This window comes from Eleginops maclovinus, chromosome 21, assembly GCF_036324505.1.
Source record: "Eleginops maclovinus isolate JMC-PN-2008 ecotype Puerto Natales chromosome 21, JC_Emac_rtc_rv5, whole genome shotgun sequence".
Taxonomy (NCBI): Eukaryota; Metazoa; Chordata; class Actinopteri; order Perciformes; family Eleginopidae; genus Eleginops; species Eleginops maclovinus.
This window is the reverse complement of record NC_086369.1, coordinates 1065381-1082229: the sequence shown is the minus strand read 5'-3', so window position 1 is coordinate 1082229 and position 16849 is coordinate 1065381. Positions and strand designations below refer to the sequence as shown.

The following is a 16849-nucleotide window of genomic DNA, read 5'->3' as shown; positions in this document are numbered from 1 at the left end:
ATATTAGCCACACCTCGTCATGACAAAACCATCCATTTAGGAAGTAAGCCCTGGGGAAGGCTAATACAGTGAAGAGAATACAGAGATATATAGATACAGATATATAGATATAGATATAGAGATATAGATATAGATATAGATATAGATATAGATATAGATATAGATATAGATATAGATATATATATATATATATATATATATATATATATTTACAATGTTTAAACAAAGTGCAAGAGTAGGACTAAAATGCCTCATAAAATACACATTTGTACATTACATAAAATGAGACGTATCCATCGACTAAACAGGAGCTGTTTCATATAAAATTCTCTGTAATTTCACTCAATTTCATGTTTATCTGTCTTCAAGATAAAATTGTTTACTGTAATTGTCATACATCCCCATTGACATCAGCACATCACAAAGTCTATATCTTCTGTAGAAACTGTAAGCCCACCTGTTTCACTTGTGATGTACCATGGCCATTAAACCAACCCAAAAAAAGAGTTCTTTATAGTGAAAATATGTGGAGTCTTCTTGTTGTTGTGAGCTTATGTGTTTATGGTTTATCGCACCTATTGTAAGTTGCTGGAGATAAAAGCATCAGCTAACCTAAATGTGATCAGATTAAACACATATTTTACAATGTGACATGTTTGTCCTGCAGTAGGTGATCCTTCAGTGCAGTTTTTATCATCCCAATCAAACATAGAGGTGTTCTCGCTCTGTCTCTTTTACACACACACATACACAAAAATGAACAGTTGTGCAGCACACACACACATCACACAGACTTCTCCCATCACTCTGTGTCTCTCTCTTGCAGAGATCCTGATGAATGACTGGAGGGTAGTCTGCTGGGAGAGAGCAAGAAAGAGCAAACGAGGCTCTGCTCTGTGGCCTCCGGGCAGCCTGGATCCAATAACAAAGTTCAATGGCATAACCCGGCAGCAGCAGCAGAGGCAACAAAAGAAATTGGGCTTACTGGGAGTGTGTTAGGACGGACTCTGGGTGATAAAGCTTCAAACAAATCAGCTATGCATTCAGAATCAGAATCCCTTTATGAGTCCCACAGAGGAGACAGCAAAGTAAAGAGGCATGCATAGAATGTTAAAGATATCAATTACATCCATGTATGTGTTGGTCTACCAGCTGTTTGCATGTGACACTGCATAACAACATCTCTACATGGAGACAGTATCAGGGGATTGACTGAAGCCTGGATCCTTTTCATCAAGCAGCAATCAACAATTTATTGGCGGCAGTCAGTCAATAAAGGCCTTCCCTGAAAGTGTCTGTGAAATCAATATTCCCCAGAGAGAGATGGAGAGGAAGAGGAACATTATAAGCAGAGGTGCAATGACTGGATGCACTGTTTGCAAATAGGACTTGTATTTCAGCATTATGAATGAACGAGGTTCGTGCAATTCACTACGCAGAAACAGGTTTATCACCAGGTAGGTAAACAAATATGAGGAAGGGCATGCATAAACAGAGTAGACAAAGGAGACAAACTGTAAGTAAGGGACTATTAAACATAAATATATAGAGAAATAACAAAATACTTGAACAAATTAAAAAGAATAACATCAAATATGTCTCCCTTTGACTCCCCGTTTGACTCCAACGGTTCAATCCCGACTATCCGACCATGATGACTGATCTTTCCTGTGGGAAAACTAAACTGCACCATGTATGTGAAGTTGTTGGAGGAGCACGCGACATAAGATTTTCATTGCCAACATATACGCTGTATCTGCTGTGCATATGACAAATAAAACCTTGAAACCTTGAAACTTGAAACCTTGAAACTGTCACCCAAGGCTGACCGCGGTAAATCTCTGAGAGTTGTCCTGAAAGAGCAATGCTCTCCATAGACTCAAACAGGGAAGGTGTGTGTGTGTGTGTGTGTGTGTGTGTGTGTGTGTGTGTGTGTGTGTGTGTGTGTGTGTGTGTGTGTGTGTGTGTGTGTGTGTGTGTGTGTGTCTTTAAGGTTCTTAAATATTATCTGTGTGTGTCTTTAAGGGGAACTTGTGCTGGTGCAGTGAGTCCCTAAGGAGGCATGTGTGATCTTATTTGCGTCACAGCATCTTGCAAGTACACCACACACACACACACACACACACACACACACACACACACACACACACACACACACACACACACACACACACACACACACACACACACACACACACACACACACACACACACACACACACACACACACACAATAAGGGGGCTACACATCAAAGTGTGTGAAGTAGCTTGATCATCATTCGTCTCGAGGCTGAGAAACACAGATATGCTTGTTGGAAATAAATAAGATCCCCGAGGCTTGTCAACCAGGCAGTTCAACATGATTTCTAATAAATGTGTTTACTTTAAGAAGAACAGCAGTGTTTTTTCACATTATACTTTACATTTCAGATTAATTGTGAGTGACTGCATGCATGTTGTCAGTCGGCTGAATCCACTCCATGTTTTACATCCCTCCTTGTCTCTGTTTCTCTCTATCTCTCTTTGGCTCAGCATGCAACAGCCAGCCATTTATCAATAATTCATAGCAAAGGATGTAGTTGCAAACATATGAAATATAACAGAGAGGGCAAAGTTACTGTTGGATTACTTTGTCGTCACAATCACCATTAATTAATACCTTACTCGGTTGTTATAGCCTCAATTTGTTCAGCTTTCTCCTAAAAACACCAGGAAGAAACCATTAAAAAGCTTGTTAAACATGCATTACTTTAACTTATTTTTCTTTTCAGTCTTCAGAAGGATATTGTGGATAATTACACTGCAATTTGTTTGATAAATCACATTTACAGAGCTGCTAGATGAAGCATAAGCCACATTAATGTAAATTATTGACATCATTATCGTCATATTTGAACACTAAGCTACATCTAATAGCTGCTTAGCTTAGCTTAGCATACTCCTAGCAGGATGAAATAACTAGCCTAGCACTCTTGGCTAATATGCTGGACAAACACACACAATAATGTGTTGAATACATTGTTACTGTCAGGCAGATCTTATATTAACTTCACAGCGTGCTGCTTTGTCTTTTAGATTAGCTTAGCATACTGCTAGCAGGGTGAAACAACTAGCCTAGCACCCTGAGCTGGAAGTCAATTTCAGCACTAACACATTTTGCAATGAGCTTTACTGTATGACTCAGGCAACTCAAGGCAAGTTATCTTGTGGATTATAATAACACTGCAATTTCTATTTGATTAATCAATTTAAGCAGGCTGGCAGATAAAGCACGAGCCATATTAATGTTAAATTATTAATTATTCTACATCATTATACATTCTGCTGAGGCTGCCATGTCAAATACAGGCTGTAACTGAGTGAGTCCTAATGAGCAGGCTTTAAACACCAGTCAATAACACCAGGAAACATCTTACTTGTGGAGATGAATGATGTCAAATTAATCTGCATTGCATAACATCCCAAATTACACAGAATCCCTGTTTGTGCAGCCTAGTTTCAGCTTTAACTTCCCATCTTTCCGTCCTCCTGCAGGATCTCGCTGAACAATTACAGACTTGAGAGATTAGCAGGTCTCTGCTGCGAGGCGTGGCTGGATGAAACCACTTTCCCTGGATGGGAGACCTAAGCACATTCCCACCCAGCATTTTCGATCGATGCACATGAAACGGCCGAGAGGGACGTCTGCAAACCTTTGATGTTCCCTTGAAGACTCTATCGCTATTTTTTGGACTTGATTTAATGCCGGCCTCTTTGTTTAGAGCAAATTCATTCCAGCTTGAAAAGTAACGTGTAAACATCAGTGAGTGAGAACATTGTATTGCAAAGAGCAGATGGTGTTAAGTTAAGGAACATTGAACATGTTGCATTTCCTAATTAACCAATTATTGTTACACATCTTTGAACCCAAGAAACTCAGAGATCATTACATGCACTCAAAATCACATGGAAGTGACACTTAATGAGCAGAGCTTTGCAGCACATGTTGTTTACTGTATACTTAAGATTCTTCTGCAGCTACCAAAACACTAGTAGAAGAACTAAGAATAGAAATGGCATTGAAGCTGAATAATTCAGACGCAGGGGGTGGAATACACTATGAGGCCTCAAAAAAAAGCCTTAGAAATGCAGATATGACAACAGCAGATTGCCTGCACTGAAGAATCCCTTTGTGCGAGTGTGTGTGGAGACATAAGTGTGTGTCTTAAAAGGGCCTTTATATAAGGATGAACTAATCACTCCTGCAGTTCATTTAAATGCACGTATTGGTTTTACAGCGGAATAACTGATGTAGTCTCAAGATTAACATCAGTAAAACATCATTTACAGCTAGGAAAAGCTCATCCTGTAGCCTACAGTACATGGTACACTTTCAATTGCTTTGCATGTAGTACAGTGTAAAGCCTGTATTTTAATGTGCAGACTGCACTGTGCGGAAACAGCTTTGTTCACCCGTCGGGGGTTTAGGAAATCTTACCCTTCATCTTCCTGTGCAAAACAGGCAGCCCTTTCTATTTCCCACATTAATGCGCCTGCCCTCCTGCATCCCTCCATGGGACCAGTGCTTTTCACACTTGCCTAAACTTTACAAAAGAAATTCACGGTGAGGTATTAAATATTGAAGAGCACAAGTGAGAATGTTAGAGCAGCTGTCTGTCTGCAAAGAGCGTGGTCGGGCGAGAGGGGAAAATAAAGAGTCCTGAATCAGCTGAATGCGCGGAGCTCATCAACGTGGCTTAATGAGGCAATACGTGCTACATGATGTTAGCATCCTTCATAGATCATCAGATTGTCCATATTTTAAGGTCTCACTAGGGTTGCAAATACCAATGACCTTTACTAGTGAAAGATGAGTCAATTCCTTACATAAGAAGACAGTAGAAAACTCTCACATTTGACAAGCAATTATTGATTTATAAATAACCAATACTCAATCATAATAAGTAATGTTGTATAGAAACATGTTTGTTCACAGTAAGTGTTTGGCATTTTGGGATATATGCTTATTTGCATTCTTGCCCAGAGCTAGATTAGAAGATCAACCACTCTCGTATTTGGACGCTAATGCTACAGTCAGGTGCTTGTTAGCTTAGCATACTGCTAGCAGGGTGGGACAACTTGCCTAGCACTCTTGGTTCACAGTACATGCTGGAGAATATTGCGTTGAGTGGTTACCTTTAAAGGTACTGGTAGGCGGAGCTTAAAACCTTCAAAGCGTGCAAAGAAACTTTTCCCACTTGCTTCCAGTCTTTATGCTAAGATAAACTAAGAGACGCCTATAGCGGTCTCTTACAAATGGTATCTTTTAAGCTAATTCTCAACATAAAACTAAGTATATTTTTCACCAAGAAGTCCCACTGACTGTCCTTTTTAATTACCTGTCAGTATTACAGGTACACAGTCCTTCAGTGGTGTGTTATTTAGCAGTAATGAACCGTTCGCCATCTGAGGCCACGCATTAGCCTCAGAAAGGACCGATAGCTGCACATATTGATACGCTGACCCTCCATTTACGGGGATCTCCCTAATGAGGAGTGCAGTGTCCACTCACACATGCCATCAGGCTTTTATAACACCAGAGCCTTTCTACGAGAGAACCCCCGCCCTGGGAGAGAGCTGTTTATATTGACGCTGTTACTCTCTGTCACTGTAGCTATGTCCTTCTGATGGAGACAGCAGGGAGCGACTCCAGCCTGAACTGCTCCCTGGCAGGTAGAAAACCAAACTGTGACTGCATTATCTCCGCTCCACTGCACCGCTCTCTCCTCGCTCTTTGCCCTCTCTTAACGCTCACCCTCTTTTTTTTCTGCAGGGACTTTACTTTTCGCTTGACCCTTAATTCACTGTGTCACCGCTGAAGTGACAGCAGTCAGAGGGGGGTTCCTCTCCACTCACTAAAGAGTGTCACCTTGGAAGGGAGACAGCTCGAGTTAGGTTGTTTTGTTTTTTTTACAGGAGACTAGTAATTGTAATGGATTACATTTAAGAAGTACTCCTCCCAACCCTGGGCAATGCACGCTGTGGGGGTTTCAAATTCAATTGGAATAGACTGCTGGGAAATGACGCATCTTTAGCAGAAATCCAAATAAGAAAATGTAAGAATGCACGAGTAAAAGACACGCATACCTTTTCCTGGCATCAAGAAATTCCTTTCTTACAGTGCCACTAAACCACGGTGCATTGTGCTGCTGGGGGTTTAGCTCTGACACAAGTGAATGCAGAGATGAAAGAGCGGGGATGGGTGTGGGGGGGCGAGAGAACGCAGAGCGAAGGAGAGATGTGTTGTTAGATGTTGGTTTGAGGCATCATTTAGCTCCACAGTAACCACAGCTACCTTAATGAGACATGGCCTCCTGTAATAGCATTATTAATCACCTCACAAAGCAGAGGGGCCGGGCGGCATCCATCTCTCTCTGCAGCTGATACTTATGACGTCTCCTGCATATTAAACATCCCATTTAGAGCCATTTCACTTTTTGTTTGCTGCACCATTTGTAATCCGAGCTGGAGTTTGTGCCACACACACACACACACACACACACACACACACACACACACACACACACACACACACACACACACACACACACACACACACACACACACACACACACACACACACACACACACACACACACACACACACACACACACACACACACACACACAGAGGAGGATGATGGATCACGACAGCGAGTGAAAAGTGTGGAAAAATGCATGACAGGAATGGGATTTTGAAATCAGCTGGGACACCGACAAACAAGTAATAGTAAAAACAAACCGTGCAAAAACAGCTTTTATATTCCTTGGCTGAGCCTCTTTTGTGCAGGTGTCAAAACAAATATGAACCACATTCTTTGAAAAGATATTCCCTACACTGGTTTCTCTGGTTTCAGACAGAGGGTGAAAAGAGGTGCTGCAGCAGAGGCAGTATGAGAAAAAGAAAGAGCTATTTGAGCATGGAGACATACTGATACACACAGAAGAATGTGTCCTGATGATGGGATTAATGGGATACGGGATGGGATGTATGTCTAATATCTGGTTTCACCTGGTTTGTCTGAAGGATCCTGTGATGTCCCGCCTTCCCTCTCCACTTTCAGCACCTATAGGGTGACAGGACAGTATTGATATTGAGAAGGAATTGCACGTTTACACATCACCAGTTGTCCTATAATCTGTCCCAACTTGATTTCCAGTGATCTGCACACTGAACAGGTTTATTAATGATGTGTAAATTCCAGTTTCAGAGGATAATATCCAACCCTCAGCTTTGTTGTCCTTTGCCAACCTCATTTGCAATCTAGTTGGCCCAGCACGCCACTATTCTATTGGTCACAGTTCCAAAGGGATCTGCAAATGTCGGCCCCCTTAAAAAATAAACTGAGAGCGTGAAAGTCACTCGGGCTTCTGGGAGATAAAACAGTCCAGCTTGTTAGTCATGCTCCCTAATTATCAAACGCTCTGTCGTGTTCCCAATTGTCCAATCACGGCTGCACAGAAGCCATGCCTGGGAAGCGTGCATGACTGTTTGCGCATCTTTTCAATTTCTTTTTCCTCCCATCAACATTTCCAAAGTGTTTATCCCCGTCACTTCGAGGTAATTGCTTTCCTCGCTGGCAATAAAATGTCGACAAAATCTCAATATTTTCCCGAGTTTGGACATTATTATCGCTGTGTGAATTCACTGCTGCCAAGCCCTACATGAGTCATAGAGTGAATCATAATGTGCTTCCAAAGTGACAGTGATCCCCCATAATACCCCTCACACACATATCTCTCATAGTGTACGTGATCAAAGATGGCGGGCGTGTAATTGGATATGATTTTGGTTATTAGATGACGAGCAGCCGACAAATTGGGCCTTGTCCTCTGCCAGCATTACGGGTCACAGCAATCAGTCAGTAGACTTAAGAGAGCCATCCAGACACAATGTGGGATTACCACGTCAGAAATGAAGCTGAATGTTTAAAAGGCCACAGTAGTGCTAAGTGTGCTTTTGTAGCCGAGCACGCCGGAGAGAGGCTGTTGACTTCAGGGTTTCTCCCAGATGTGTTCTGACTCAAAATGCATCCTGAGTGCATACTTCCACATGTGACTGCATATCAAGACCCCATGAAACCCTGCACTGGAGGAGCTGTGCATTAATTATTGCAGAGCCTCAAGTACACCGCATGGCAGCATCTGGTGCTGGGTGAGGAAACCAGCAGGGGGGTCGAGGGCTCCCTTTAGAGAGGTTGAACTTTAGCTTGCCCACACACACAGAAAGCAGACTAACTGGATCATTGGAGGGAAACACTGAGTGAGCTGGTTTAAATGAATTAGAAAAAACTCTAACTTAAGGGGAGTAGTTTGATAAATGCCCTAATAAGCAAAAGGACAGGTAACCTAAAACTACATTGAGCCTTTACCAAACTGTCCAATAAGACCCGGGCAGCAGCGCCCCCGTGTGGAGGAAAGCTGCACACACCTGCAGTTACAGACTGTATACTGTAAAGCACCACAAAATCAATCAAGTTTGACCTTTACCCTTTCACCTGTAAATACAATAAAATATAAAAAATAATAAATAAAAACAATAAAATATAAAGAATAAATAAAAAGCATCAGTAAATAAATACAACAAATCAAAAAAGAAATAAATAAAAATAAACTAAAATAATAAATCAATAAAAAATAAACTAAAATAATAAATCAATACAAATTGCTGAATTTAAACAATAATGATATTAACTGATGTATAAATGATCTGTTAATTAGATTTGCAATGTTCTAACTACTCTCTTGATGTCTTTACACTCAATAAATGCCAGCAAGAAACGGGGCACTTTCAAATATATAATTAAAGCAATTTCATCTCAGCTGCGATAATCCAGATGATCCCTCTGATTCAGAAATCATTATTCTCTTTTAATTATGTCCTGATTCTCTTGCCACGCCCTGCTGTTTAGTCTTTACCCTGCTATAACCAGCAGGTTGTTTATGACGGGGGGGAGATAACAGAAAGATGAGTGTGGGACAATAAAAAAGGGATGACACCATTTATAGCATATCATATCAAAACACATAATGATAGGTACTTTCTCTCCCTGTTTCAGACCGGAAACTCCTGGATTTACCACTGAAGATCCCACACTATCGTTACTCTAGAAAATAGTCAGTTTTTATATATTTTTGGTCTAAAAGTGGCGGTAACTATTACTACTCCTGTGTGGACTTTAACCATCCGACCATCACCATGGTGAACCACAGCCCAGCCCGCGTCGTGCTCATGTTCACTGGATTCTTTTCCTTCTTAGTTTCAATCACATTTAACTCTCTGTCAGGATTCGGAGCAAAATCAGGTGAGTGTTGAGTGTCAGTAAACCAAATCAGTTGGAGGTTTTGTGCTCTAAATACTAACCTGTTCTTATTTCAACACAGGTGTTTTCAAGCAGTCAACAGAGGATGTGACGCTCAAGTATGGGACCCCCATAACTCCTGCTCCGTGGGCTCTGTTTGTCTGGGACTTCATATATGTCGGGGTGTTTGCCATGTTCATTTACTTCTTAGTGGGACTCTGCAGAAGGTAGGGCAATCTGTCATATTTATACATCATTTAGAAGAAATTGTAATGTTTTATGGCCACTGTCTCTAAAACCAGATTTATTCTGAGCATATGTGGAAATGCAGCTACTTCCTGTCCTGTCATATCCTTTTATGGCGTGCCGATGTCAGAGAACTTTGATGCATCTACAAAACAACATAGCTTTCTGACATTACAAATAAATCTAATAGTAAACATAAAAAAACACATTAAATGATCAAATACATTAAAACAAATCTACTTGAGGCCCTAAAGATACAAAAGCAAAGAAAGTTAAACAAAAATGTCTTAAATGTTAAAAAAAGCTTGATTTTAAATCACTTTATCCTAAAATTAGCACAATTTTTCTTACCAAAACAAGAGCTCTGTTGTGATTGGTCTACCGCTTAGAGCTGTCCCGCCCCTTAACCTATCACGTACAATGTGTTGGATCGCTAGCCAATAGGAGCGTGATTGTTCCATATTGATGTCACTATGTTCCGGAAGCAAACAAAGGAGTCTAATGGAGACGTTTCAGGCGGGGGGGAACACAGGATTTTAGCCTCTGCAGACCATTTACATGCACTAAAACCTATATAACACACTACAGGAAATTGAAAACCCCAGGATGAGTGTTAGAGCCTCTTTAATCTCATCCGGTTATGTTACTGCATGCACCGAGTCCAGAGGCAATTTACTGTTCACATGTTCCTCTGACTCATGAGGGATTATTCCCCGACAGGCACAAGTTGTTTGTGTGTTTTCCTCTTTGAATTAAAGTAATATTATCCGTGCCTCGCCTGCAGGACGGCGTACGACTGGCTGTACACCACTCCCGCTGTGCTGCCTTATGGATTCCACGTCTCCCTCATCCTCAGCAACTGCCTGAAAATTACCTGGTTGTTTCTGCTTGACAGAGAGTGAGTGTGTGAGTTCAGGTCATCTATTCCTAAGAAAACGTGATGTATTTTTAAGCCGTTGAGCAGCTTTAACATCTGCTTTCTCTGCAGGTGGTTGCTGCCGGTGCTGATAATCTCCATACTGATGACGCTCACCGACTACATGATCCTGTTCTTCTCCTGCTATGGACTGAAGATCTACGGAGCCTGGTTGAACAAATACCACAACACAGACCTCTGGCTCATCAGGTTGCTGGTAAAGTTACTTTAAAGTGGGGAAATTCGAGAATTCTGCATTTGACCCATCCTAGTGTAGGGAGCAGTGAGCTGCCATATGTACGGCGCCTGGGGAGCAGTGTAGGGAACGGTGCCTTGCTCAGGGACACCACGGTAGCACTTGGTCTTTCGGGGACTTGAACTGGTGACCTTCCAGTTCCCAGGTCGAGCCACTTTTCCGCCACCACTACCTCTTAATCCCTTTATGTTGCAAAGACAGTGGAGTAGGAATGACTATAATAAAAGAGGTAATTGCAGGGCTAGTTCTTGTTTCCTTTCTACTTGCCTGGCAACCTCCTAGTAACAAAAGGACTCTGGGAAACTGGCCAAGACATACACTTGCATATAAAACACTGAGTAAAGTTAGCTTCAGGAGGGCTAGCAGGCTACCTTTGGTCAGAGACAGGCTAACTACTCCCTACTGTTTACAGTCTGTATGCTAAGCTAAGCTAACGTAGCGCTGGCTGTAGCTTTATATAAACTACAGAGAATCTTGGAGGAAATAAGTCCTGCTGCACACTGCGAGGTTACAGAAGCGGCTCCATCACCCATATCTAAAGAGTGAATTCTCTGCAACGTGTCCAGAGTGTGGCCGGTGCAAAGCCATGCACAAGGTGACCAGGCGAGATTAGGAGGTTGAGAGGAAGCCGAGTGAGGCTGCAGCAAAAACACCTCCAGATTGGTTTCCAGTCCCTCCTCTGCTTTGCTCTCCATTTAAAGAAGATCATGTGACAAGCATCCTGTACAGGGCTTAAAGAGGTCAGGAAGAGGATGAAATGTTTATTTACATGCTTTTAAAGAGGTCTCCCTTTCCTGTGGTGTGTTATAAAGGTTTTTAGTGCATGTAAATGGCCTTTAGCACAGGCAGAATGAGAGAAATAAAGAGCCTTTTGAACATTAAAGCATGGAGACAGTCTTCTCTCATTGATCCAGGTGCAGAACGTCGTGGCAGTTTATGCGACCTGGGGCAGCCTCTCCACTCTGCTAAACTTCACCATGTTCCTGCAGCACCTGACTGAGACGTCTAAGTGTGAATGTGCGATGCTGGCTCTGCTGCTGCTTCTGATGGGGCTGTTCGTCTGGTGAGCCTGACTCTCTGCTGCTTCCTGTCGTTCAGTTCTTACCTCCCCTGAACCAAACTTGTTGTCCGTGTCTCCAGGTTCCTGTTGGAGAACTTCTACCTGGACGTGCACGTGCGTTACATCGTCACCATCTACCCCGTGGTGGTCCTGTGGCTGACGGGCACTCTGGACAACGCCGGCTCTCAGAAAAGTGACATTTACATCTTTGAAGGTAGTGTGTGACATCCAAACTAAGAGGTGTTGAAACCCACACACCATGTCTGATATTTAACCTCCTCTTCTTCCCCCCCCTCAGCTCTGATCCTGGCTATTTCCTGCATCGTGTTCGTGGCACGCGTCACCCTGGTGGCATGGAAGCATAACAAGCGGCCGCTGTACAGTGGACCCAGCCAGTCACCGGTGGAGATCTCCTTAAAGCAAAGAAAACTCTTCCTCTGAGAATCATCTGCACTATAAATACTGTGATTCATGTCTTAATGCTGCAGACAACGTGTGTACAATAAGCTTTTTTACCAAATAAATAAATGAATGTACGTAAAGTGGAGAGTATGTGGGAGAGAAACACACAGGGAACACAGGGATTTTAGCCTCTGCAGACCATTTACATGCACTAAAACACACTAAACGGAAGGGAACACCACAAAAAGCATGATATGGCCCCTTTAACCCTTCAACACACACACACACACACACACACGGCCATGATGAGTGTAATCAAAGAGATAACCTGCTATAAAATTGGAAAGATAATGCAGCGATCCAAAGTCCACGATATTACATTAAGGTGATGAATTATTGTGCCTCACACTTTGAGTTGTCCATCGGAGGTTGAAGATGTCTCCCGTCTCCGTGAGGAACATGGAACACGCGGTGACACACACCGGGAGCATCGCCGTGGCCGTCATCTCTCAGGTACTCTCCGACGTCTTCAGTCACCTGGCCAAGGACAGCAGCGTGCCCAATGGTGAGTGGCTCCTGCTGACTCAGATTCAGAGGGAGAAGTTTAAATAACCTGCTCTTGTGTTTAGATTTATGTGTCATTGAGTGTGTGTTTTAGAAATATGACTCACAGCAGGCTCTTTGCAGCTTAAAAAAGGAACAAATATATAAGACAGTGATAAAAGGAGTGAATGAAATACAACAACAGAAAGCAGTAGTGGAATACAATTCACAAAATGTACAGGTAAAGATGCAATCAATAACATGTTGCTTTGGGGTTAAAAAAGCTCAATTTGAAATTAGCATTATTTTAGTGTTAATTGTTATTGTTAATAAAAAGGCCACGTCTAAGAAGTGTTTAGCCGGCACGTGCTCTTTAATTACTGAAATATCTTTGCCATAGAAGTCATTTCAGGATGTTGACCAGGTAGGAGGTCACCACACACACACACACACACACACACACACACACACACACACACACACACACACACACACACACACACACACACACACACACACACACACACACACACACACACACACACACACACACACACACACACACACACACACACACACACACACACACACACACACACACACACACACACTAATCTACACTGATAGGGTGTTTTTACAGTGGGTGCATATGGGAACAACCTGTGTTTTCCTCAGCTCTGTTTCAGACCTCCTCCAGGAACGTGTCCGAGTCCTTCCCTCTGGAGGTGACTATGGCCTGGTGGTCGGAGAGGTTCTGGGTTATAGTGGACCTGTGGTGCATGGCTTGGCTCGTGTATGCAGTGGTCAGCCTCTTTAAAAGGTAGCATGAATTACCTGTAAGGAAAATGCAATCTAATCTGAGAAACCTGATCATAGTAAGAACTGTTTATCTCCCATCTGTAGAAATGCTCTCGGTCCAGAGTCTTGCAATCCAGAAATCCACCCTCCGGCTTTTTTCTTCATCTGGACTTTGATTAACATTGCAAGGATGTGCAGCATGCCTCTATGGGACAGACAGTAAGTACTACCAATGCTCCACTAACTAAAAGAAGAGAAGGTGTGTGTGTGTGTGTGTGTGTGTGTGTGTGTGTGTGTGTGTGTGTGTGTGTGTGTGTGTGTGTGTGTGTGTGTGTGTGTGTGTGTGTGTGTGTGTGTGTGTGTGTGTGTGTGTGTGTGTGTGCGCACAGAGGTAATGAAAGCTGTTCTTGCTCTCTGCAGCGATATCTTTGGAGCCGTGTTCCTGGATTGGACTCTACCGGTCCTCAGCTTCAACATGCTCTCCATGTCCTACTCCAACCTCGACAAGCACAGAGCCCAGCTGGTCGGCAGCAACCGCAATGTCATCTGGTGGACGCGCTATCTGGTGAGCTGCTCGATGAAATGGTACATGTAAACGGTCTGCAGAAGTCTAACCTGTCCTCCAAAACGTGTCTCTACATATTTCCATGCTTTTTCTTTGTGGCAGACCCAGAACGGCCTGGCACTGTTTGCCTGGTGGACTCTGCTGAAGGCTATGGTGGGTTTTGGCATCATGCTGAAGTATAAAGCGGGTGTGTCGGACCCTCTGGTCAGCACCGTCGTCCTCACCGTGCTCTCCCTGTTCTCGGCAACCTGGTGAGGACAACTGGACATTTAAAGGATTATCTGATTGGTTTGTGGGTCAAATTAATGTCATTATTTTCTCCAGGTTCATCCTGCAGAGCTTCCTGCTGACTAAGCACATGCGCTACACATTCACCGTCTACCCCATCCTCATCCTGGGCCTAGGTGCCATGTTCACCCGGAGCTACCGCATCCACGACCTCGCCACCAACACCATCTACTGTGGTGAGACGTCAACACAAACGATCACGTTTCCTGTTTCCTGTTTCCTGTTTCCTGTGCAGCTTTATTCACTCCTCTGTTATCTGTAGGGTTCCTCATGCTCCTGATGACCATCATGAGCATGATCCAGCTGATCTCCACATGCTTGCACACGGATAAGCCGAGCAAACCGGCTGCCATTGAGCCCCGCGTGTGGCACACTGACCTCCGGAGTGACGACTTCAAGATGGATTTATGCAAACAATGAGTGCATGTGGTGAAACTAATTTAAAAACGAGGCTCTATTCTGCTTTCTGTAGTGTGCTGTACAGGTTTTAGTGCATGTAAATGGTCTGCAAAGGTAGCCTGTGAGCAGAATAAAGGCCTCTTTAACACGAGAGTGTGCACTTTACATAAATCACCAAAAGGGGACAGCACAGACTCACTCAGCTCTGGGAAAGTGGTGTGATTAACACAGCTCTGTTTAACCAGAAGATGGCACAGTGGTTACAATAGATTGAGCATATGATTACAAATAAAAGGAATATCATCCACTGCTGTTGTTTTAATTTGTTTGCAGATGCACAATTAACTCTTACAAGCCGCACCGTGGTAACTTGCGATTTCCGTCACTGGATCCCCTTTGATTGTCCCCTCTCACACTCGGTGACGTGCAGGGATAATCACACAGGCTCAAGTTATTATAAGTGCCTCTCTTTCTTGTTGCAGCTTAAAGAATTGAATATCAAACACGCCCGACGGCGAGCACGACCTTTGATGAGCACGGTGAGCTGAAGAGAGCTTGGATGAAAGCAGCGGAGGATAAAAACAGAGACATGAATGACGGACACGCTGACCCCCCATATTCACATTTACATACAGTCCTTTGTGATTGAGAACCATTGATAAAATAACCACAGAAGAAGAAGAAGGCATTGCACTTCTCTTAGTGAGGTTTTATTCTGGTAATCCTTTACAATTATTCTCAATCCTTTCCCTGCTCCAATAAAACATATAGATAAAAGCTCTGTCATTGGGGGGATAAATCAGCCAGTTAGCACCTCCATAGCTTCCCAACTGCCCTGATATAACCAGAATGATAATGTACAAACTGTACTGTTGCCAGAATCTATAGAAGCTGTTAGAGGAAGATTATCTTTCCTAATGGCAGTCAATAATCCCTGTTATTACATCTGTTTTATGTCTTGTGTTGTGCTCTCAAAATCCTCCCTCTTTAAAGCACACTGAGCAGTCACTGTTGCGAATGCATCTCGTTAACATGCCCCTCATTCAGGAAGCTTCTGGGTTTGGGTTTTCTACTTCCAAATGACATTTTAGAGTGGGAACACATGGAGGAAGACAGGTGCTAACATGCTACAACGGTGCAAACCTCTTCCATCAGGAGAAACGTGCTGCTGCTTCAGAAACGATGCAGACCAAAAACTTGCGCAGAAACATCTCCAGCAGCTCTTCAACACATGCAGCATTTAGAAAACATTCAGCAGCTTGAGGAAACATGAGCAGCGTTTACTAAAAGCTACAAATACAAAACCTACAATACTCTAAGTGCGTGTATCTGAAGAACTGCTCAGAAACATAAGTCAGTAAAACCACATCGATCGTCAGAGGTTCAGCACTTTTTAAAGTCTTCCTCTTTATAAAGTACTCCACAGACCACCAGAGAACCGCGCTCCCTATAATTAATTCTTCCTTAATTACAACGGTAAATGAAAGTCTATATCTTTTGATTAACATCAACACGCTCCTTGTTGGTTTGCCCGAGTCCTGGAAGACTGACGGAGAAGCATCAGCGCTAATTAGTCTTGTTTTGTTTTTTCAAACCAATTTAAAGTCGTAATTATTCCTACAGATATCTCTCTCTCTTTGCTGTCCCCACATCTGGACTGAGTTTTTCTTAAATATGGAGCAATAGGAGGCAGGGACTACCAGCTAATTAGTGTAACTACCAAGGGGTTAATTAATTCAAAGCATTAACATATATTATAATTATCGTAGCTGGAATCACCGTGCCTCAGTGGTCTTATTAAATATTGTATTGTCTTCCAGCTGAAGCTACCAGGATACGTTGTTATTGATACGTCAGTTTTGAAGTGCATATATTTACCCTGAAGAGACGTCAGCGTGTTCCGTAGTGACGTCACCGTGGTCCATAGTGACGTCACTGTGTTCCGTACTGACGTCAGCGTGTTCCGTGGTGACGTCACCGTGTTCCGTACTGACGTCAGCGTGTTCCGTGGTGACGTCAGCGTGTTCCGTACTGA

General features: G+C 43.0%; 2 protein-coding genes across 2 annotated transcripts; both read left to right on the top strand.

Annotated features, from left to right (window-relative positions):
• Positions 1-9085: 9085 nt before the first annotated feature.
• LOC134857986 (uncharacterized) lies at positions 9086-12624 on the top strand. The gene is made up of 7 exons (XM_063873793.1): positions 9086-9344; positions 9424-9568; positions 10372-10485; positions 10576-10720; positions 11674-11822; positions 11900-12033; positions 12118-12624. The coding sequence occupies exons 1-7, from the start codon at positions 9239-9241 to the stop codon at positions 12258-12260; spliced, it is 936 nt and encodes a 311-aa protein (XP_063729863.1). The 5' UTR covers positions 9086-9238; the 3' UTR covers positions 12261-12624.
• LOC134857985 (uncharacterized) lies at positions 12613-15102 on the top strand. Its single transcript, XM_063873792.1, has 7 exons — positions 12613-12786; positions 13440-13584; positions 13668-13781; positions 13983-14127; positions 14230-14378; positions 14452-14591; positions 14678-15102. The coding sequence occupies exons 1-7, from the start codon at positions 12657-12659 to the stop codon at positions 14833-14835; spliced, it is 981 nt and encodes a 326-aa protein (XP_063729862.1). The 5' UTR covers positions 12613-12656; the 3' UTR covers positions 14836-15102.
• The last annotated feature ends 1747 nt before the right edge of the window (positions 15103-16849 follow it).